At 46.2% G+C, this 25,496-nt stretch overlaps 1 protein-coding gene across 1 annotated transcript in view; it reads right to left on the minus strand.

Annotated features, from left to right (window-relative positions):
- The window catches only part of LOC123127357 (uncharacterized), a 33,830-nt gene extending 23,305 nt beyond the window's left edge, over nt 1-10,525 (minus strand). Inside the window, exon 1 of the mRNA XM_044547011.1 lies at nt 9,858-10,525. Within this exon, the coding sequence (XP_044402946.1) occupies nt 9,858-10,499 (642 nt within the window). The 5' untranslated portion in view covers nt 10,500-10,525. The remainder of the gene's footprint in view (nt 1-9,857) is intronic.
- Between the last annotated feature and the right edge of the window lie 14,971 nt (nt 10,526-25,496).

Below are 25,496 nucleotides of genomic sequence, written 5' to 3' on the forward strand. Positions count from 1 at the left end.
GATGGCTTCGGCCGAAAAGTTGTAAGGAGACTCGAACTCCGCCATCATGGTCCTTGCCGCATCCATCAACGTCCGGTTCTTCCTCTCCGCTACACCATTTTGTTGAAGGGTGTAAGGTGCAGCATATTGATGCTTGATCCCCTCATCACTAAGAAACTCATCCAAGGTGTAGTTCTTGAACTCAGTGCCGTTGTCACTCCTTATTATCAAGATCTTTGCATCATGTTGACGTTGAGATTCATTTGCAAAGTCAATGACGGTTTGTTGAGTCTCGCTTTTTCTCTTGAAGAAATATACCCAAGTATATCTTGGATAGTCATCCACAATCACCAAGCAATACTTTCTACCCCCAAGACTATCAAAGGATGGAGGCCCAAAGAGATCCATGTGAAGGAGCTCCAAGGGTCTCTTCGAGTAGATGATAGTCGTGGGAGGGTGAGCCGTCTCATGAAGCTTTCCCTTGATACAAGCATTGCAAGCACGATCTTTGGCAAAACTAACATTTGTTAGTCCACGGACAAGGTCCCCCTTGAGAAGACTTTGCAAAGATCTCGTATTGACGTGGGCTAACGGCGATGCCAAAGCCATCCCACATCAACTTCAGCCATTAGGCATGTCGCGATCTTAGTGGGTCGCTCCAAAAAGTTAATAACATAAAGACCATTCTCGACATGCCCAACAAAGGATACTTTAAGAGTCTTGCTCCACAAGAGGGCCACAGTATCAATATCGAAGAAAGTGGCAAAGCCCATGAGTGCAAGTTGACAAACGGAAAGTAGATTGTAAGCAAGGGACTCAACAAGCATGACTTTCTTGATTGTAAGATCATGAGAAATGACAACCTTGCCAAGACCCAATAACTTAGAAGACGAGGTATCACCCCACTCGATGTTGGTGGGCATAGATGGAATCCTTTGCACATCCACCACCAAGTCCTTGCTTTCGGTCATATGATTTGTGGCTCCACTATCGAGCAACCATGATCCTCCACCGGAAGCAAACACCTACAAGAGATCAATGCTTGGTTTTAGGTACCCATTGAGTAATGGGTCCTTTGATGTTAGTAACAAGGGTCTTGGGAACCCAAATAGACCATTCAATGTACTCATAAGGAGAACCAACAAATTTAGCATAAACATGCCCATCACTAGCATGACATAATACATAAGAAGGGTTAAAGTCGTCGGCTTTGTTGGAAGGGGTGGCATTGCCCCTTTTGACATCACCACCCTTCACATTGTTCTTCTTCTCCTTAGGAGCACCCTCTCCCTCCTTCACAAATGTTTGCTTGAGAGGGGGAGGTCGTTTGGTCTTGTCGTTCTTCTTCTTGTTCTTGGAATTGGGTGTGAACCCAACTCCCTCCTTGGCCACAAATTCCTTTTGATTGCTCAAAAGGTCATTGACGTTCTTCTCACCTTGAATGCATGTCACAAGGCCTTTCTCCAGTTGCTCTTTCAACTTGGCATTTTCCTCCACAAGATGCACATGCTCACAACACGGGTTAGTAGCATTTGCATTATCAATTAAGACCATATGAGGAAAGGTGGGTTTCTCCTTGGTTAGCTTCACTTGGAGTTGATCATGAGACTCCTTGAGTCTAGCATGAGCACCCTTCAAGGCCTTGTGAGCCTTGTCAAGTAAATCAAACTCCTCTTTAAGTCTAGCAATGTCAACCTCAAGTTTAGCCTTCTCAGAGTTTAGCACACGAGAGACAACAAGAGCATGATCAAGATCTTTCTTTAATTTAGCATGGTCATCGTTGTGTGACTCCTCAAGAGCCAAACGATGCTCACGCTCTTCCTCAATAGCATTAGAGAGATCCGATATCTCATCGGCATAGTCACGACTATGACCTTCCATCTTAAAGATGGTTTCTTCATGAGCCTCGATCATGTCATTGGCTTCACCAAGTTGTTCCAAGAGAGCAACGAAGTGCTTCTTGGATTTTCCCTTGAGTTTACTCATAAAAGACTCAAATTCATTTATCTCTTCATTAGACCCCTCATTTTCATCAATGCAATCCGTTAAGGAGGGATTAGTAATGATGGTGGTTTTGATGTTGGGGGTTACCTTGTTAGTGGCTTTAGTCATGAGGCACTTGGCGGTGATGTTCTCGTTGGGTGAATCAAAGAGAGACACCCGGGGAGTTGTGACAATGGCAACGGAGGCCATGGCCATTGCTTCACCATCTTCATCATCATCGTCATCCTCATGGTATTCTTCTTGAACCACCAACCCTCGAGTAGGAGTCTTTTTGGTGAAGTTGTTCTTGTTGGGGAAGGACTTGGCTTTGTCCTTTCAGATGAGCTTGCCACCATTGTCTTCCCGCTTCTCGTAAGGACAATCCACAACAAAGTGGCTCACGTTGCCACAATTGTAACAAGTTCTCACTCGTTGCTTGCCCTTGAAACCACCTGAGTTGTTCTTGTTGAAGTTGGGCCTTGTGTTCTTCTTGCTCCAAAATTGCCTTGAAGCAAGAGCCATGTGCTCACGATAATCATATTTTGTATCTTCAGGGTTTCCCTCCTCATCTTCCTCTTCTTCATCTTCTTCCACAATAACCTTGGCCTTCAAGGCAAGGTTGGGCTTCTTTGTTCTTTGAGAACGCAACACCGCATTGTCGGCGCTCTTGTCCAAGATGCTCATTGCCACGAACTCATCCAACACTTCATTTGAGGTCATGGAGTGGAAGTCCGGTCTTTCACGGATGATGGAGGACATGGCCTTGTTGTAGGGCATCATGGCCTTGAGGAACTTGCGCTTGATCCAATTGTCATCCGTGTCCTTGCTCCCATGATCTCGGAGTGAGACCACGAGTTTGGTTACTCTCCTAAAGAGCTCACGAGGTTCTTCATCTTATTTCATTGCAAACTCAACGGCTTCATCTTGCACCACTTCATAGTTGGAGCGTTGAATGCTTGCGCTTCACCGATAGAGAGACACAACACAATGCCATGCGTCTTTGGCCATGGCGAAGGGGCGGAGATAAGGGAGATCTTCGGGGGGAATTGCATCTTGGATGATGAAGAGAGCATTCTCATTGAATTGATTATCCACGGCTTCTCTAGGGGTGAAGTTGCTTCGGTCACGTGGATAGAAACCTTCTTCAATGATTCTCCAAAAATTAGTATTCACATGATTAAGCGGTAAACCCAAGAATCAAAGTCCTCATTTTCACAATCTTAGGAGGGGGCCGGCATGATTTAAATGAGTAGAGGGAATCGGTCCTCCATAAATTGGAGGTTCCACATGGGCAAAGATGCCGGTGCCGTTTCTACCACTAGTAGAAGGACCCTTTTCACTATTAGCTTCCCCCTTGTCGGAGTTAGCATCCGTCACCTTGTTAGTGGGATCACCCACTTTCATCGGCGAGGTAGATAGTTTAAGTCCTTCTAAGAATTTATTAAACATGCTTTCAACCTCAGTCGTCATGGAGGTTTTCAATGTGTCCAAAGCCACATTGAATTCCTCACGAGAGACCGCAGTTCCCCCATCGGCCGTAGACGAGCTCGAATTCACACCGGAGTGCTCCTCCCCACCGTCTGTGGTGTCAACCATACTCTTCAAATGGCAAAGTCCTTAATAAAGAGACGAGACTCTGATACAATTGAAAGGATCGATATAGTTGACTAGAGGGGGGGGGAATAGGCAACTAACAATTTTTAGCTTTTCTTTACCAATTTCAGCTTTGCTTCAAAGTAGGTTGTCTAGATATGCAACTAGGTGAGCAACCTATATGATGCAATAACAATAATGACACAAGCAAGCAAGAGATGCAACACGAAGTAAGCTTGCACAAGTAAAGGTGAGAGATAACTAAAAGGAGAATCGATGGAGACGAGGATGTGTTACCGAAGTTCCTTCCTTTTAAGGGGAAGTACGTCTCCTTAGAGCGGTGTGGAGGCACAATGCTCCCCAAGAAGCCACTAGGTCCACCGTATTCTCCTCACTCCCTCACACAATGTGAGATGCCGCGATTCCACAATTGGTGCCCTTGGAGGTGGCAACCGAACCTTTACAAACAAGGTTGGGGCAATCTCCACAACTGAATTGGAGGCTCCCAACAACACCACGAAGCTTCACCACAATGGACTATGGCTCCGAGGTGACCTCAACCGTCTAGGGTGCTCAAACACCCAAGAGTAACAAGATCCGCTAGGGATTAGTGGGGGGAATCAAATTTCTCTTGGTGGAAGTGTAGATCGGGGCCTTCTCAACCAATCTCGAGCAAATCAACAAGTTTGGTTGGCTAGGGAGAGAGATCGGGTGAAAATGGAGCTTGGAGCAACAATGGAGCTTGGGGGGGGGGAAGAGGTAAGTCAACTTTGGGGAAGAAGACCTCCTTTTATAGTGGGGGGGGGGGACAATCCAACCGTTACCCCCCAAAACAGCCCTGCAGAGGGCGGTACTACCGCAGGGGGCAACGGTACTACCGCTGGGCCCAGCGGTACTACCGCTCCCCCTTGCGGTACTGTCGTGTAGTTTGGGAGGGCAAGAAGGTGAGCAGGACTTGAATCCCGTGCGGTACTGCCGCGGTGGTAGGGCGGTACTACCGCTTCTACGGCTGCACAATCCGACACGAGAGGCGACCCCCTCGAGTCGAAGCGGTAGGAGCCCGGTACCGCAGCGATACTACGGCTGAGGACCCCCAGGCGGTACTACCGCTGCGGAGCAGTACTGCCGCCTGTGGTTCCTGAGCTGTACTACCGCTGGGACCAAACCAAGCTCAAAGGAAGGAGAAGAAAGCTCCATCGAAGCGGGAAGGCTCAGGGGGGGTGCAAAGAGGATGTGTACGTGTTGATTCCACCCTAGCCTTACCAAAGCGGACGATAGTACGGTGACTCCTACGAAAGATGTCCACCAAAACAGAGATGAAAGAGCTACACCGTCTTTGATTAGAACTCCGAGGGGAAGGAATCGTCTCGTGCTAAAGGATGAATCTCTGAAATGCTCAAAGCACACGATTAGTCCGCAAACGTGTTGTCATCAATCACCAAAACTACGTAGAGAGAGATATGCCTTAACAGCCCCGACCCGCAAAATAATCGTCAGTTTACGGTTTTACACCAAAAAAGTAACCCGAAGAAAAACCATAAACACCTTTGACCCTTAAAAAAAATTGAGGGGCGCGGTAAATTGCCCCCTCTGACCCCCGAAAACCCAGATTTCCCCCCTCCCCATCGGTGCCCTATATCCCGCGAAAGCAGTTGGGGGGAGGGACATTCCAGCGTGCGCGTTCCCCACATCTGCTCCAGCAGCCACCCGCCACCATCACCGCCCGCCCATTGCCTGCGGTTCCGGCCATTTCTGCCAGCGGAATCGCGCCGCCAGGCAGCACTACACCCGGTTTCACTCGCCAGTGCCCCGGATGCACTGAGCCGCCCACGGGTTGTCGCGGCCCCGGGTCGACCACCGCCGAGTCACCGCCTGCCCCGGATTCGCCGAACCACCGAGTCATCATCGATAAGCCCCTTTTCTACCCCTTGTAACTCGATCACATGTGTTGAAATTTCATTGATGCGAGCTCGGCTGCGATTTTGTACATGAATTTGAGTCCACGCGAGCAGTTTTTGCTCGAGGATTCGTCCTAGTCAAATGAATTGGTGGATTCCATGCTCGAGCGCCATCGACAACAGATGGTGGTGGTGGTCCTAGCCGTGGAGGTGGAGGATCAAAACCACAAGAGACAGCGAGGATCAACCGTCGGCCGTCTTTGCATCCCTCACAACTGCCATCTCGGGAATATGATGTTGATGCAAGACTACTTCGCAGACAATCCTACCTATCCGCCGCACCTCTTCCGGAGAAGGTATCGTATGCGCTGATCCCTCTTCGTAAAAATTGTGAAACTTGCGAGGGCAATTCTTGTCTTTTACTCAAAGGAGAAACGTTGCGGGGTTGTTGGGGTTTAGCGCATATCAAAAAATATCGGTAGCTATGCGGGTGACTGCATATGGCATTCCGGCTGACTATGCCGACGAGTATCTTCACATTGGCGGATATACTACAACTGAGTCAGTGCGTAGGTTCACCAAAGTGATCATCCGCGTCTTTGGTCCTGTATATCTTTGTGCACCCAACAAGGAACACTAAAAAATTGATGACAACAAATGAGAAGTGAGGTTGGCCCGGCATGCTAGGAAGTGTTGATCGCATGCGTTGGACTTGGAAAAACTGCCCGAAGACATGGCACAAACAGTATTGTGGCAAGTCTCGTGATGCAACAATTGTGCTAGAGGCCGTAGCATCCGAGGATTTATGGATTTGGCATTGTTTTTTGGTATGTCGGGTACTCTCAATGATATCAATGTATTGCAACGGTCTCATTTATTTGCTAGACTTACTAATGGTGATGCTCATGCTTGCAACTTCACGGTGAATGGGCATGAGTACACAAAGGGGTGCTATCTTGCAGATGATATTTACCTTTCTTGATGTACATTTGTCAAGAGCATCAAAAAGCCCCAAACTAGGAAGCATATTGAATTTGCAAAGGTACAAGAGGCGCCCAAAAAGATATTGAAAGAGCCTTTGGGGGTTTTGCAATCTGGATTTCTCATTATTCATGGTCCTACTCGTTTTTGGGACAAGCAAACCCTGAACAACATCATGACACGTTGTGTGATTCTTCACAATATGATCATCAAAGATGTGAGGGACATGAACTTGGAGTTCTTCTATGACAATGTCGGTAGCCATGTGAAGCCAGCTAGAGACCCTGAACGCATACAAATTCCTTCAAACATACCGAGAGATTGAAAACGTAAACACCCACCATCAGCTTCAGGAGAATCTCATTAAGCACCATCGGCAAAGGCATGGGCAAAGGCATTGAGCACCGTTGGCAAAGGCACCAACCAATTTTACATTCATTTCATTTAATTTATGTGTGATCGGTATCAGTATTGTATTTGGGGCAATTGTTGTAATTATTAGTTTAATTTGATGATTTTAATAATTATTGTAATTTGGATTCCTAATATTCACATTTTATGTTATTTGAATTCATTTTTTCTGTAATACGGGAGATATGTGTCAAATTCAGAAAATGTGTTTCGCGGGCTCGCGCGGGCTGCGGCCGAACAGACCCCGCCCGCGCGAGCTGCAAAACACGTTTTCCGCGAACTGTAAATGTGTCATAAGGGTTGCCGATATAAGGGGTCTGCTAGAGATGCTCTAAAGGAGGCGGCAGCGTTCCGTTTTATCGGCGTACCCTCCCACGCGCCTCGTCCTCTATATGGCCGGCCCATTGTCGTTTTTTCTCTCCACCGGTTTTGGAAAGGTTCTAGGTCCTTTTTCCTTTGCCTTTTCTTCTTTCTTCTTTTCGCTTTTCTTTTATTTTTCATTTCTTTGTTTTTCAAATCCGTGAACTTTTTTCCAAACTCGCGAACATTTTCGTATTCGTGAAGTCTTTTCAAATTCCTGACTTTTTTAGTCATGCATATTTTTTCAACTTCGTGAACATTTTTTGAAATACATGAACACCTTTTGAAATACGGAAACAATTTTCAAATTCATGAATAATTTTTGAATTCATGAACACTTTTGTGTTTCATGGACATTCAAAGTCATGAATATTTTTGAATTCATGAACGTTTTCAAAACTATGAACTTTTTTCAGAATGGCAAACATTTTTCTAATTCGTGAACATTTTTATGATTTCACGAATATTTTTGAATTCAGAACATGCCATCACTCGTGTCGATAGCAGAGTGGGTGTTGATTTATTGTTCTATACTTAAATGAGTAAATCTAACAAGGATTGCATCTACATAACCAAAAGATGTTCAGTAACAATCAAGGACCCCGATAACGCCTGAACGTTCAGGATTTGACCATGGCAAATCAAATGTTTTCGATGGTAGTTTTAGTGACACGACGATGGAAAGTTTATTTGCCAAGCATGGCAAATCTGTGTGTGGTGTATTTTTGCCAGAAAATCGCCGTGTGTGTCGACTAAACTTGCCATTCTCGCGTCACTAAAATTGCCATCGAAAACTTTCGATTTGCCATGGTCAAGTCCCGAACGTTCATGATTTATCATTTTCGATAATCAAAGGATAAAGTTAAAAGAATAGCAAGGTAAACTACGATCCTTCTCACGGTAAGTAGACAAATGCACAAATCCATTAATAATTGTCAGTCTTCAGTGCAAAATGATCCACTACCAGCACTGAACACTGAATAATCACGTCGTTATTTGGCCCACAATAGTGGAAATGTCTTGTCCAGCATTCATCTATACAAATCGTCATCGCGGCTCTCCAAACCCAGACATCAAGCATGAGTCGAACAACACAAAGGTTACAGAGCTAAGCTTCCTACCGGGCTCACCAGAAATAAATTTCACTAGCCCTTACAGGGGGGAAATATCAGGTGCTCCCTATACTCCAAGTCTAAAACATCAATTTTAAATGTTTCAAAAATTCTGAAAAAGATTGTGAATGTTCAAAAGGAATGTGACTACATCCTCTAAAAATTTCAGGTCAAAACTCGAAATGTACATTGAGAAACAAAAAGACAAATTCAGATATGAATAGTGTCAAATGTTGTTTTTGTCTTTTATGACACTATTCATGCTAGATTTCACATTTTTCTTTCTCAATGTGCATTTAGAGTTTGGACCTGAAATTTTTAGAAGTTGTAGTCACATTCCTTGTAAACATGCATATTTTTTTTCAGAATTTTTTGAAACATTTAAATTTGATTTAATTAAAGTTGGAGCATGGGGAGCACCCCAAGGATGGGAGTACTAGATATTTCCCCACACCTTACACGTACAACGGCAGTTAGATCGACACCATACTTCGAGATGACTACCAACTATGTATACTTGAGAAAAATATTGCAAAAATAAAATCTATCTTCATTTATGTCAGTTATAAACTGATCTTGCAAGTTGTACCTTTGCCTAACTTTATTGATATAGCAAAGGTTACGAATACATAGTTAGGACAGCATGTGGCTTAACATTTACAGTAGTATTAGAAATCTTCTACAAAGGACAGAGAGCTAACTGAAGATATTTGTTCATGTATATCCATGCGAGAGAACTTGAAATCTGGCTATTAAGTAATTGAGAATCATCTGAATTCCCATTGCATTTACGAAATACTGTTAATCTCCAGAGAATGCTTCTTCCAAAACATAGAAGTAAGCTTCAGCCACTTTCCAGTTACAAAAACATTCATGTCAGCTATTAATGATATTGATACATGACTGAAAGTTCCCAACACTGGAACATCTTTGTTTACTCTATAGCGAGAAAGTAACATTATCTGGTTCCAGTTTTTGTTCTTCCGCTTAGTCAAGCTCCTTCAGGTTGAGGGTTCACCTTATTGCATATCAATGAAGGAGGGAACGCCATGATGTACGGATAGGAACGAATAGAGCAGGGAGTGACAGGGCAGAGCTTATTCAGCTCCTCTGTTTCAAGGCAGAAGGACATGAAAAAGCAAGAATTCGAATGCGTCACACAAGAAGTAGAAAGATACACCAAACCACCGATAATCGCCACAACATTGAGAGCACAATCATCATGCAGAGTGATCGCATCCTGCACCGGAAATGTCTTATCCAGGATCCATCTATCAACGTCGTCATCATCCGGTCCCCAGACCCAGACAACAAGCGTGAATCTAACCGTGCAAACCAAGCAGAGCCTCCCATCCTTGGTTTCGCCAGGCTTAAATTCCCCTTTCCCTTCCATATGCAGCGGCGGATTGATTTGCGAGAATTGCAGTGTAGCCGTATTCAGCACAAGGATATTGGCTCCGCTTGTAAATGTCCAATAGACAAACCCATTCACCATTGTACCATCATGATTGCAGTGATCATCCTCTGAAAACGGGAAAACCTGCCACTCTCTGGTATCTGATGAGAACACGGCAGCTTGCGCCCCGCACTCGTCATGACAGACAGAGACAATGCGGAACTGCTCGTGGCATTCTTCAGAGGCGAGCATGTGGAACTCAACGTGCATGTCGCTGCAGATCTCGTCCGGTGGCGCGGAGAAGAGATCCAGGGCCCGTGTGAGGGGATCGTAGACAGCCATTTGCTTGATTTCCCAGTTGACGAGAACGACATATCCGTCGCGGCAGTCTTCCATGGACCACTCGCGATCGGCGTCCTTATCGTCTTCGGGGAGCAGGGTAAGGAAGACATCGGCGCCGCGGATGGCGGCGGCGTGGTCCACGTCGGAGCGGCGGCGGGTGGGCGCGAAGGTGGGCATGGCGGCATCGTGGATCTCAACGAAGACGCCGAGGAGCGGGGGTGAGTGGAGGTCGCGGAACCGGCGGCGGAATGCAGGCGACGAGCGGACGGCGCGGAGGAAGGGGCTGCAGGTGAGGGAGGCGCGGACGAGACTTGGGACGGAGGGGAGGCAGAGGAATACCTCGCGCAGAAGGTCGTCGCCGAGGGCGCATATGGTGGTGGGAGCGGGTGGCGGGGATTTCTTCTCCTTCGGCGGCGGCGGCGGCGGAGGTTGCTGAGAGGCCATGTCGCGCACTGGAAATGAGTAAAAGAGGCGGCGGCGTTCCGTTCTATTTCAACACCTTTTTTTTAGCAAAATTCTATTTCAACATCTATGTTAGTTTTTAGTGCGAGTGCTTCTTCTTTTCTTTTTTTGAGTCAAACTTCTTTTTTAGCCGTAACCACACTTTATTGAATGATAACAAGGTTTACAGAAATAATAAGAGGATCATGGGATCCCAAGCCACACATGGCTGCCAGTTTCTAGAGAACTACTACCCCGTCCCATAATGTCGTTTTTGCAACCTAATATAGCTTGCAGAAACTTCTTATATTATGGGACGGTGGGAGTAGAAACTTTCGCTAAATTATGAGCCTTCCAGTTCAAAGATCGGCCCTCGAAAATAAATCACATTTGGAGAAACCAGCCGAACCCATAGTAATTTCCTTCACAATCGGCACGTCTTCCTTATATCTTCAATATCCTAACAACTGGCTTCGAGTCGCATGCAATAACAAGTTTATCCACCATTAGACCAAGAGCTAGCGAAAGGGCTTCCCGATATGCCAAAGTTTCCAGAATTGTCGCATCAGTTATTCCTTCAAACACCATCGCCGAAGATCCCAAAAACAAGCCAATATGATCTCTACATACTGCAGCTGTTGCACATTCTCCGTTCCTTGAAAAACCATCGTCCACATGGATTTTCACTGCATCAACTCCTGGGGGATTCCAAGGCTGGCGAGTGGCCCGAGTTCGCCCACCCCTAGAATCTTGCGGACGTTCGCTCGCATGAGTTCCTCCTGAGCACAGAGTGTCCAGCTCGGCAATGAAGTTCATGAAGAAGGAGTGTGTTGCATGTGAACTTTGCAAAATACCCTCATGTATTGCCTTTCGTCTTGCCTTCCAAATTGCCCATAGATTCACAACCATCTCTATCAGTTTCTGGTGTGTCAAAGTATCGACCATTGCATGGATCCAACTTTTCGCACTAGGCTCTCTAGTGGTCTCCAGATGATCTATAATTTGCCCATTCGCTAGAACCCAAACACACCTTGATGCCGAACACTCCAGGAGGGAGTGCCTCCAAGAATCTCGTACACCACACAATTGGCATCTATCATGATCGGCCATGTTTCGATTGTATCACACGTCTTCTATCAGAATAGAGCATCTAGCCAGTCTCCACAGAAAGTTTTTTATTTTCCCTGGCACCTCAACAGACCACAAAGATGTACACTCTCTGGTTTCTGTTGGGAAACGTTGCATGAAAAATAAAAAAAATTCTAAGCACACGCAAAATTTATCAAGGAGATGCATAGCAACGAGAGGGGAGAGTGTGTCTACGTACCCTCATAGACCGTAAGTGGAAGCATTTTAGTAACGCGGTTGATGTATTTGAACTTCTTCACGATCCAACCGATCAAGTACTGAACGTACGACACTTCCGCGTTCAGCACACGTTCAACTCGGTGACGTCCTCGCCTTCTTGATCCAACAAGACGGCGAAGTAGTGGATGAGTTCCGGCAACACGACGGCGTGGTGATGGTGATGGTGATGCTATCTCCACAGGGCTTCGCCTAAGCACTACGAAAATATGACCGAGGAACGAAACTATGGAGGGGGCGCCGCACACGGCTAAGAGATTGTCGTGGGTTGTGCGGCGCCCCCTTCACATGTATAGCAAGTGGGGCCGAATCCCACTTGGGCTCCTGCCCCTAGCCGTGCCCCCTTTCATATTTATGACGCAGGGAAAGGAAAGGGGGAAGAGGGAAGGAAGGGGGAGGCCGAATCCCCCTTCTTTCCTTTCTCCCATAGGCCGACTGCTTAGGGGGGGGGGGGTGCGCCAACCCCTTGTGGGCTGGTGTGCTCCCCTCCACTGGCCGAATAGGCCCATTATCCTCCCCGGGCTTCCCAGAACGCCTTCCGGTGCTCCGATGACTACCCGGTACCTCCCGAAATTCTTCCGGTGTCCAAATATCAGTGTCCTATATATCAATCTTTACCTCCCGACCATTCTGGAGCTCCCCTTCATGTCTGTGATCTCATACGGGACTCCGAACAACATTCGATCACCAAATCATATAACTCATATAACACTATATCATCGACAAATGTTAAGCGTGCGGACCCTACGGGTTCGAGAACTATGTAGACATGACTGAGACACCTCTTCGGTCAATAACCAATAGCGGAACCCGGATGCCCATAATGCTTCCTACATATTCTACGAAGATCTTTATTGGTCGAGCCGTAATGACAACATATGAATTCCCTTTTTTTGTCGGTATGTTACTTGCTCGAGATTCGATCGTCGGTATCTCCATACCTAGTTCAATCTCGTTACCGACAAGTCTCTTTACTCATTCCGTAATACATCATGTCGCAACTAACTCCTTAGTCACTTTGCTTGCAAGCTTATTATGATGTATATTACCGAGAGGGCCCAGAGATACCTCTCTGATACTTGGAGTGACAAATCCCAATCTCGGTTCACCCTAACTCAACAGACACCTTCAGAGATACCTGTAGAGCATCTTTATGATTACCCAGTTATGTTGTGACGTTTGATAGCACATAAGGTATCCCTCCGATATCCGGGAGTTGCATGATCCCATGGTCGAAGGAACATGTATTTGACATTAAGAAGGAAGTAGTAATAAACTGAATGATCATATGCTATGCTAATGGTTGGTCTTGTCCATCACATCATTCTCCTCATGATGTGATCCCGTTATCAAATGACAACTCATGTCTATGGTTAGGAAACCTTAACCATCTTTGATCAACGAGCTAGCCCAGTAGAGGCTCACTAGGGACACAATATTTGTTTATGTATCCACACATGTATTTAAGTTTCTGGTCAATACAATTCTAGCATGAATAATAAACCTTTATCATGATTAAGGAAATATAATAATAACCATTTTATTATTGCCTCTAGGGTATATTTCCATCAGTCTCCCACTTGCACTAGAGTCAATAATCTAGTTCACATCGCCATGTGATTAACACCCAAAGAGTTCACTAGAGTCCATAATCTAGTTCACATCGCCATGTGATTAACACCCAAAGAGTTCTAAGGTGTGATAATGTTTTGCTTGTGAGAGAGGTTTGTAGTCAACAGGTCTGCAACATTCAGATCCGTGTGTACTTTGCAATATCTATGTCTACAATGCTCTGCATAGAGCTACTCTAGCTAATTTCTCCCACATTCAACATGTATCCAGACTGAGACTTAGAGTCATCCGGATCAGTGTTAAAGCTTGCATCGACGTAACCTTTTACGACGAACCCTTTATCACCCCGTAACCGAGAAACATTTCTTTAGTCCTCTTTAGGTACCTAAGAATAATTTTGACCGATGTCCGGTGATCCACTCTTGGATCACTATTGTACCCCCTTGCCAGACTCATGGCAAGGCACACAACAAGTCTGGTACAGAGCATGGCTTACTTTATAGAACCTATGGCTGAGGCATAGGGACTGACTTTCATTCTCTGTCTATCTTCTGCCATTTCATGTCTTACTCAACTTCACACCTTCAATACAGGCAAGAACCCTTTCTTTGACTGATCCATTTTGAACTCCTTCGAAACTTTGTCAAGTATGTGCTTTGTGGAAGTCCTATTAAGTGTCTTGATCTATCTCTATAGATTTTGATGCCCAATATGTAAGTAGCTTCACCGAGGTCTTTCCTTGAAAAATTCTTATTCAAGTATCCTTTTATGCTATCCATAAATTTTATATCATTTCCAATCAGCAATATGTCATCCACATATAATATCAGAAATGCTACAGAGCTCCCACTCACTTTCTTAGAAATACAGGCTTCACCATAAGTCTGTATAAAACCATATGCTCCGATCACCTCATCAAAGCGTATATTCCAACTCCGAGATGCTTGCACCAGTCCATAGATGGATCAATGGAGCTTGCCACTTTGTTAACACCTTTAGGATCGGCAAAAACTTCTGATTGCATCATATACAACTCTTCCTCAAGAAACCCGTTAAGGAATGCAAGTTTTTTGACATCCATTTGCAAGATTTCATAATCATAAAATGCGGCAATTGCTAACATGATTCAGACAGACTTAAGCATTGCTACGGGTGAGAAAGTCTCATCATAGTCAACCGCTTGAACTTGTCGAAAACCTTTTGCAACAAGTCAATCTTTTGTAGACAGTGATATTACCGTCAGCGTCTGTCTTCCTCTTAAATATCCATTTATTCTTTATGGATTGCCGATCATTGGGCAAATCCATCAAAGTCCACACTTTGTTCTCATACATGGATCCTATCTCAGATTTCATAGCCTCAAGTCATTTTTCGGAATCCGGGCTCATCATAGTTTCTTCATAGTTCGTAGGTTCGCAATTGTCCAACAACATGACTTCTAGGACAGGATTGCCATACCACTCTGGTGTGGAACGTGTTCTGGTTGATCTACGAGGTTCAGTAGTAACTTGATCTGAAGTTCCATGATCATCATCAGTTGCTTCCTCTCTGGTTGGTGTAGGCATCACGGGAACGACTTTCTCTGATGTACTACTTTCCAATTCGAGATAAGGTACAACTACCTCATCAAGTTCTACTTTTCTCCCACTCACTTCTTTCAAGAGAAACTCCTTCTCAAGAAAGGACCCTTCTTAGCACCAAAGATTTTGCCTTCGGATCTGTGGTAGAAGGTATACCCAATAGTGTCTTTCAGGTATCCTATGAAGACACAATTATCCGCTTTGGGTTCGAGCTTATCAGGCTGAAGCCTTTTGACATAAGCGTCGCATACACAAACTTTTAAGAAACGAGAACTTAGGTTTCTTACCAAACCACAGTTCATACGGTGTCATCTCAATAGATTCAGATGGTGCCCTATTTAACGAGAATGCGGTTGTCTCTAATGCATAACCCCAAAACGATAGTGGCAAATCAGTAAGAGACATCATAGAATGTACCATATCTAATAAAGTACAGTTATGACGTTTGGAGACACCATTACGCTGTGATGTTCCAGGTGGCGTGAGTTGTGAAACTATTCCACACTGTTTTAAGTCAAAATTCTTCTGTCTCGCCTGATTCTTCGCCCCCGCACTCCCGCTGTAGCTGCTGGGCCGACCTTTTTTGTTTGTTTTTCTCATAGCAAAAGAGCGTTGTGATAACCCACAAGTATAGGGGATCACAACAGTTTCCGAGGGTAGAGTATTCAACCCAAATTTATTGATTCGACACAAGGGGAGCCAAAGAATATTCTCAAGTATTAGCAGCTGAATTGTCAATTCAACCATACCTGAAAGACTTAATATTTGCAGCAAAGTATTTAATGGCAAAGTAGTATGGAAGTAACGGTAGTGGTGGCAAAAGTAATAGTAGCAGTTTTATAGTAATTGTAATAGTGGCAACGGAAAAGTAACTTACAAAGAACAATATGTGAAAAGCTCATAGGCAATGGATTACTTATGGATAATTGTGTCAGATGCGATTCCTCATGAAACAGTTATAACATAGGGTGACACAGAACTAGCTCCAGTTCATCAATGTAATGTAGGCATGTATTCTGAATATAGTCATACATGCTTATGGAAAAGAACTTGCATGACATCTTTTGTCCTACCCTCCCGTGGCAGCGGGGTCCTATGGGAAACTAAGGGATATTAAGGCCTCCTTTTAATAGAGTACCGGACCAAAGCATTAGCACTTAGTGAATACATGAACTCCTCAAACTACAGTCATCATCGGGAGTGGTTCCGATTATTGTCACTTCGGGGTTGCCGGATCATAACACATAGTAGGTGACTATTGACTTGCAAGATAGGATCAAAAACTCACATATATTCATGAAAACATAATAAGTTCAGATCTGAAATCATGGCACTCGGGCCCTGGTGACAAGCATTAAGCATGGCAAAGTCATAGCAACATCAATCTTAGAACATAATGGATACTAGGGATCAAACCCTAACAAAACTAACTCGATTACATGGTAAATCTCATCCAACCCATCACCGTCCAGCAAGCCTACGATGGGATTACTCACGCACGGCGGTGAGCATCATGAAATTGGTGATGGAGGATGGATGATGATGATGATGGCGACGGATTCCCCTCTCTGGAGGCCCAAACATACTCCAGATCAGCCCTCCCGAGGAAGATTAGGGCTTGGCGGCGGCTCTGTATCGTAAAATGTGATGAGTCCTTCTCTCTGATTTTTCCTCCCCAAAAGTAAATATATGGAGTTGGGGTTGAGGTCGGTGGAGTCCCAGGGGGCCCACGGGGCAGGGGGCGCGCCCCAAGGGGGGTGCCCTGCACCCTCGTGGACATGGTGTGGGCCCCCTAACGCTGATTCTTTTGCCAATATTTTTTATGAAGTCCAAAACGTGTATCCATGGATTTTCAGGTCATTCCGAGAACTTTTATTTCTGCACAAAAATAACACCATGGCAGTTCTGCTGAAAACAGCGTCAGTCCGGGTTAGTTCCATTCAAATCATGCAAGTTAGAGTCCAAAACAAGGGCAAAAGTGTTTGGAAAAGTAGATACATTGGAGACGTATCAACTCCCCCAAGCTTAAACCTTTGCTTGTCCTCAAGCAATTCAGTTGACAAACTGAAAGTGATAAAGAAAAACTTCTACAAACTCTGTTTGATCTTGTTGTTGCAAATATGTAGAGCCAGCATTCAAGTTTTCAGCAAAGATTATGAACTAACCATATTCACAATAACATTTAGGTCTCATGTTTACTCATATCAATGGCATAATCAACTAGCGAGCAATAACAATAAACCTCAGATGACAACACTTCCTCAAAGCAATCATAATATGATATAACAAGATAGTATCTCGCTAGCCTTTCTGAGACCGCAAAGCATAAATGCAGAGCACCCCTGAAGATCAAGGACTGACTAGACATTGTAATTGATGGTAAAAGAGATCCAGTCACAGTCATACTCAATGTAAATTAATAGCAATGCATGCAAATGACAGCGGTGCTCTCTAACTGGTGCTTTTTAATAAGAGGATGATGACTTAACATAAAAGTAAATAGATAGGCCCTTCGCAGAGGGAAGCAGGGATTTGCAGAGGTGTGAGAGCTCGAGTTTTGAAACAGAGATAAATAATATTTTGAGCGGTATACTTTCATTGTCAACATAACAACCGAGAGATCTTGATATCGTCCTTGCTACATATATTATAGGCGGTTCCCAAACAGAATGGTAAAGTTTATACTCCCGCACCACCAACAAACATCAACCCATGGCTTGTCCGAAACAACGGGTGCCATCCAACTAACAACAATCATGGGGGAGTTTTGTTTGCAATTATTTTGATTTGATTTGAGCATGGGACTGGGCATCCCGCTTACCGACCATTTTCTCGTAAATGATGAGTGGAGTCCACTCATCATGAGAATAACCCACCTAGCATGGAAGATATAGACAACCCTAGTTGATGCATGAGCTATTCGAGCATACAAAATAGAATTTCATTTGAAGGTTTAGAGTTTGACACATACAAATTTACTTGGAACGACAGGTAAATACCGCATATAGGAAGGTATGGTGGACTCATATGGAATAATTTTGAGGTTTATGGAAGTGGATGCACAAGCAGTATTCCCGCTTAGTACAAGTGAAGGCTAGAAAAAGACTGGGAGGCGACCAACTAGAGAGTTGTATTCCCGCTTCGTCTCAGTTTGTTTTTAGTGGATGTTTATTTGCAGTGTGAATGATCGCTGATATGAAAGAAAAACGGACCATGTGCTATAGATTAAGTTCGTACTCAAAAAATAATTAAAAAATATTTAACGGGTAAAATAATATCATATTCAGATTCTACTCATTTTTCTAATCAAATTTCGTATAAATCATGTTAAACTCAGATATACAATTTAAAATACATGGATAATTTAGAAAATCATTTGTTTTAGATGGACTATGGATCGATTAACTGGTAAATCAGTTTTTTGTTTGCTCGTACCTAGTCCGCATGGATAATTTGTTTTAGGTGGACACAATTGCATTCACCTTGTCCGCATGGATAATTTTGAGGGGTGGTCGATATAGGAATTCCGTAGCCGATGAACGGTTGGATCTTCCAAATGATGTCTAAGCTGGACGTTGGACACCTCTCCCTAAACTCGTCCAGATTCGATGGGGCTCCGGTAGATCGGAGTTTGCCGGAGATTCCTCCATCGGAATTGTTGGAGATATGCCCTAGAGGCAATCATGTATGATGATATTTCCTATGTGTTTATGAATAAAGATAGTCCTTGGACATTATCAATGATGTGTATCAGCAAGTACGTGACTTGTTAGTGGGACTATGCATTGTATGATGACTGTCCTAAAAGGTCCCTAGTCGAAAGGGCTGTGTAGATGCGCAACCGACTAGACTAGCACATGACACGGTTGATGGCTTTGTCTCACTAGCCATGGAGTGTTGGATGCTAACTAGATAATATGGACTCAGAAGGATCTGGTCGGATTTGATGTAGTCGTATCCGTGTCAAGATAAGGTCCAAGTTGGACAGACCCAACTATGAGACACAACGATATGTCATCTGTGAGTCTCTAGTACATCATACGTTCTATGTCCTTGTCAAATTATGGGTTTCGCAAACCCTTGAAAGGTTCGAACTCTAGGGTGCGTGCAGAGATCTCAACCTATCCAGCCTGCCTACTCGCGATTCTCCTAAGCCTAGCGCGACGAGCTCGAAGAGACAAAGAGACACAACAATTTATCCTTGTTCGGGCCACCTTGCGGTGTAATACCCTACTCCAGCGTTTTGGTGGATCGCCTCAAAGGGCTGAGGACGAACTAGTAAAGTGGATGAACTGGCCTCAGGAGGTGAGGTGTTCTTGAGCTCGAGAGAGCTGGTGAGGTGGTCAGGTGAGAATGGATCTCCTCCTCTATGGTGGTGGCTAAGTCCTATTTATAGTGGCCTTGGTCCTCTTCCCAAATGTTGGCGGGAAGGGATCCCACAACGACTGGATTCGAAAGGGGACAAGTAGTACAACTTATCCTGACTAAAGGGTATTTGCCTATGAAAAGCCTCTGGTCGTGACGTTGCGGTGGGCTCGGTGATGACCTCCGTCCTGCCGTCCTGGCGGTCTTGGTCTTGTTGAGGGTGCCCCGGCCGGGCCTCCGTCGGCCTTGGAGCCAGCTCTTGAGCAGTCAACGGTGATCAACCAGGAGGGGCTGGAAAAGGTCCGCCATGTCCTTGCAGCCGATTCCAATGAGTGGAAGGCGACACCCGTCCATCCCGCGTCTTGGCGTGTGAGCGAGATGAGTGCCACTGAGATCCCCATCTACCTCCACGCTCTCCTGGCGGGTCTGGTTCCCCCCTTCTCTCCTTTCTTCAATGCTATAATCTCACATTACCAGATCCACCTACTGCATCTGGACCCCCGCTCTGTTATCCTTCTCGCTGTCTTCGCCTTCCTTTGTGAGGCCATGGTATGTTTTACCCCTTCCGTGGCCCTGTTTCGCCATTTCTTCTTGCTCCCGTTGGTCGACGCTCGCCAATGCTCAGGATGCACGACCTTCGAAGTCGTGGCCGCGTCAGCCGACTCGGGGATTGACTTTGAGCTTTCGCCTGCTGTGAAGGGGTTCCGGAAGCAGTGGCTGCTCATGGATGCCGACACGTATAGCCCCCTGCTCCTGACTCCTGGGGCGCCGGCCTCGCCTAGCTCCGGTTGGGGCCACGCAAAAAACTACAAAAAAAGACACATTCGTGACATTTTGGGCCGAACGGAATTTTTTTCTGTCATACTTATGACACTTCTATGACGATAATTGTGACAAAACCCGGTATCATCATAGATGTGGTGGGCTCCTACTTCTATGACAAAAAATCATGACAGAAAATGGGCTTTTCCTCCTGGGCGGGCCGGAGACGCAGCTGCATGACATTCTTTGGGCCGTCCATGACGGAAAAAACCATGGTAGAAGTGAGGGCGAGGAAAATTTCGGCGAGTTCCCGGTTACGGTGGGTGGTCGGGGGCCGAGCGATGCGCGTTTCTCTCATACATGTATGCATGTGTGTGCGAGGCGTTGGCTCTAACTGAACCCGAGCGAGGAATTAGGCTCTAACTGAACCCGAGCGATTGCACTGCAGGCTATGTGTTACTGAACCCGAGCGATCGATCGATGGCTGTTAACTGAACCCGATCGAGTGATTCCTTCGCTACTGCTGCTAACTGAAGCCGATCGATGCTGCCTATGGATGAACAGTGAGCGTTGGGGGGGGGGGGGTTGGATGAATAGTGAGCGGTGGGGGTGGATGAACAGGACTCCGTGGCGTTGCCTTTGGATGAACAGGACCCCGATCGATCGAGCCGGTTGGGGCTGGATGAACAGGACGACCCTGTGGAGGGCTGGATGAACAGTAGATAGTGGAGGGGTGGATGAACTGTAGCCCGTGGACGGGTGGTTGAACAGGAGCCCGTCGAGAGGGATGGTTGAACAGTAGCCGGTGGAGTAGCGCACGGTGGAGGCTGGATGAACAGGAGCCCGTGGATGAACAGTCGCAGGTGGAGGCTAGAGGAGGTCGATGGTGGATGAATAGTAGCCCGTGGAGGCTGGAGGAGGTCGACGGTGGAGATGAACAGTATCCCATGGAGTCCTGTTTTGTGGTACGTCACACCCCTCCCGATGAACAGGACCCCCATTTCGACCGTAGCGCTCCAACACAAGTCCGTTTCGTCCGTTTTGCGGTATGCCACACCCCTCCCGATCAACAGGAGCCCGTTTCGACCGTAGGAGGTCCAACACAAGTCCGTTTCCTCTTTTTTGCGGTACGCCAAACCCCTCCCGATGAACAGGATCCCATTTCGAACGTGTGTGGTCGAACACAAAGCCGTTTCCTCCGTTCTATGGTATGCCAGGCCTTGTTTCCATCGCCTGTTCCGTCCAAGCCCTCCCGATGAACATGATGATGCATTCCGTTCCGACCCAGCCCGTTGGCTCCCCATGAACACGACGAGGGCGCTATTTCTCCATTCCGACCCAGCTATGTACATGAGCCCTGGCCGTACATATGCGCGAGTAGGCGTTCGAGACCCCACCCGTATGTACACATACGTGGCCATATTTTCTTTCTTGCACACTGGCCGCTGTACGTACGTGTACATGCTACGTGTGCGCCTCTACTACGACACGTGTGTGCCTCTACATCCACCAGTATGTACGTACATGTTCGCGACCAGAATGACAATGCTACATACGCTTCGACCAGGTGGGTCCCGACTATCAGGCACTTCCTTGCCTGCGAAGATGTAGCTGGTGGGTCCCAGCAGTCAGGGTGGCGAATCGTGTTTTTTGCCCGGACGCACTTCCTTGCGTGCGAAGATGTAGCTGGTGGGTCCCAACAGTCAGGGGGGGGGGGACTTTTTTTCACAAAATATAGTGGCCCGTCCGGTGGGTCCCTGCTGTCAGGTGGAGGTATCATTATTTTCCGCGTAATAAGGAGGCACTTCCTTGCTGCGGCCGTGGACCTAGCTATCAGCCTCTCCACGTACAGTCCACGTCCGATGGAAGTCGTTCCTTGACCACGTTGCCACGCCACGCCGAGAGCACCACGACGGTGGACGACGGCGAGGCCTAGGAAGGGGATGACGCGGAGCTGGGGAAGACGTGGCAGTGGATGCCCACGCGGAGAGGAGTACGAGGGTTCACTGGTTCGGTTGCAGTGTGAGGCTGCCGTCGTCGCAGAATAACAGGGGGTGTGGGTGAGTAGAGGGATGGCCTGGCCAGCGGTGGGAGTAGTATCGGGGCGGTAAGGCCTTCGCGGCAGCACAGCTGGCCACGGGAGGCAGGAGCAGGCGGCACGACCGACGCTGCTTTGGGCGGCTGGAGCAAGAAGACCAGAGGTTGAAGAACCACTATGGCCTTTATATGGATATCATACGGTCACTGGAGTATTGACTAAGTTGACAAAGCCCTCCATCCCCATCAACTTAGTAGGCCCACAAGTCAGCCACCCACTATGGTGGGTCCTAGCTAGCAGGGGGGTATTCATTTTTTGTGCGTAATAAGGAGACACTTCCTTGCGTGCAAAGATATAGCTGGTGGGTCCGACCTGTCAGCGAGGGGAACATTTTTTTCGCGAAATACAGAGGCCCTTCCTGTGGGTCCCAGATGTCAGCTGGAGGAATCTTTATTTTGCGCGTAATAAGGAGGCATTTCCTTGTGTGCGGCCGTGGACCCAGCTGTCAGCCTCTCCACGTACAGTCCATGACCGATGGAAGTCGTTCCATGACCACATTGACCACACCGCTCCAAGAGCACCAGGGCGGTGGACGACGGCGAGGCCTAGGAAGGGGACGACACGGAGTCGGGGAAGACGCGGGAGTGGATGCCCATGCAGAGAGGAGTATGAGGTTCACTGGTTCGGCTGCGGTGTGAGGCTACCGTCGCCGCAGGGCCTGGCTAGCGGTGGGAATAGTAGGGGCGGTGAGGACTCAACGGCAGCACAGCTGGCCACTGGAGATAGGAGCAGGTGGTCTCGCCGGCGCTGGTTTGGGCGGCTGGTGCAAGAAGAGCAGTACTTGAAGAAGCAGCAGGACCGTTTGATTCAAATCCAACGGTTACTGCTGCTACAATCATTTGTTGACTAAGTTGACAAGCCTTGCGTACGCATCAACTTAGTAGGCCCACATGTCAGCCTCCCAACCGGTGCGCCCCAGATGTCAGTGGGAGGAATCATTTTTTCGCGTAATAAGGAGGCAATTGATTGCATGCGACCAGGCCAGCAGAGGGAGTAGGGTGGGCAGGGGAAGCCTGCGCGGCATCACAGCGGGCCATAAAAGGAGGGAGCAGGTAGTCCCGCCGGCGCTAGTTTAGGCGGCTTGTCGTGGAATTAACACGTCAGATGTCCTTAGTGTGAGGACTTAGTCGTGACGCCGACGCATCTATGTGGTAGCTTGAGAGGGGTTGAGCGGAATCAAGAGACACAACACGCAAGACAAAGATTTAGACAGCTTCGGGCCCCGAGAAACATCATCCGGTAATAGCCCTACATGCTGTTTGTGGCTAGGTCTCTTTATGCTCACGTGGGAGTTGCCGGTAAACCGCCTTTTTGTGTCTAGCCCTAGGGATTGTTTCTTCTTGCTTGTCCCTCTTTTGGGAGCCCTGCCCCTCCTTATATAAGTTGAAGGGGCGGATTACATGTGGAGTCCTATTAGGATTAGGACTAGTCTACCTTCTAATACAAACCAGATACAAGTCTGGGTCTTAACTCCTTGTAGGATAATATTCCTTGTGCTTTTCTCATAAACCGGCCTGCCATTAGCATAAACCGGCCTTCTGGGCCTTGGGCCTTGTCATCCGTCTATCCCGCCTGCCGGGTTACCAGTGAATCATAATGTTCAGGTAGGTTGCTTGTAAACCGTCTGGTCAGGGCGGGTCGCCAGTGAATCGCCAAGTGTAAACTGGGTCTCAAGTAAACCGCCAAGTCTGGCCGGGTCATATTTCCGGCCGGTTCATACCGCGGGGTATATCCCCGACATTAACCCCTAGTTTAATTTGGATTCATCCATGTTAAACTGATCCTATAAAACAAACACAAGAACAAACTTGGCGGCTTGTGCTCCGGGTTAATAATTCTTATAAATCGGCACTTGATCATCCTTAAATCCTTGTCATTTCTTCCTTCTAGAAAATCAGAGTCAATAGACCAGCTTCATAATCAATTTGCTTGCAGAAGATATTTTGTAAATAAAGAATCCATTTGAATCGTCCTTCAATGCTCTGAGCTGACAAAAATATTGGTCTTCAAATATTCAACTGATATTCAGCCGGTTTGAAAATGTAGAACTTGCCGATCTATAATTTCCAAAATCGCCGGGTTATAAAAACTGATAATTCCGGGTCGTGATTGTTTCCAACGCCGGTTCATGATTGTTGCCAACGCCGGTTCATGATTGTTGCAGACACCGGGTCATAATGAAAATCGGAAGATATTTCTCCCTTATATCCATATTACCTGTAGCCCCCAAGTCTTGAACAGAACAAAGTGACGATTTGAGACTTGTTTCCATATAATTACTGCCACTTTGAAGAAATCCATGTTGTTCATCTCAGTCACTAATAAAAACTGAATACTCCATATATGTAGCCCCAAGTGCCGGGTTGTCATGCTTGCAGCAACCTTGGACTTGAAATTACCTTATGCTCATAAAAAAACTTCAACCAGTGTAGCCCCCAAGGGCCGGGTCATTATGCAATAATGAGTAGGGACTTTGTAAATATAATCATGTAGATTTGAGCAGTGATGTGTAGCCCCCAAGGGCCGGCTCAGTAAGATAATATTGAGTTGGGACTTGATATATACTTCAATGAAAATAACATCATATGATGTAACCCCCATCATGGGGCTTGAATCCACATCCACAAGGTTAAGATCCTTGTACTGTACCAACTGAGCAATGGACCCTTCAATATAATGGATTTAACTTGTGTACCTTGAATTGTTGACAGGAGCAATTGGCAGCCCCCAAGGGCCGGCTCATTATAATGTGATGAGTCGGGTCTTCAATAAGATGAGCAAAAAATGACTTTGCATTAGCCCCCAAGTGTCATGTTGCATGCTTGCAGCGACATGAGACTTGCATATTTGATGTAATCTCAACTTGAACAATATAGCCCCCAAGTGCCAGGTTGTAACCCTGCAGCGACTCGGGACTATTCCTTCAATTGTAGAATAAATCATATCCAGTGATAATATGATAGCCATTGCGCTAAAGCGATTTTGAAAACCTTGATCATAATACTGGTTATTGATAACCATAATAAAATCCAGCCATGTTGGCTATTTGAAGATTTGAATTATATAATCCAATGATTTATGAGCGCATGATTTGAATGGCGCAATCCAAATATATACTGGCGACTTATAGTCCAAAGCCAGGCCGGGTTAATAAACACCGGATAATTTCTCATCATATACTGGTGACTTATCATCTTAAAGCCAGGCCAGGTTAATAAATGCCAGTGATTTATAATTATGCTTTATTCAACTTGTTTC

Source organism: Triticum aestivum, chromosome 1B, assembly GCF_018294505.1.
Source record: "Triticum aestivum cultivar Chinese Spring chromosome 1B, IWGSC CS RefSeq v2.1, whole genome shotgun sequence".
NCBI classification, from domain to species: Eukaryota; Viridiplantae; Streptophyta; class Magnoliopsida; order Poales; family Poaceae; genus Triticum; species Triticum aestivum.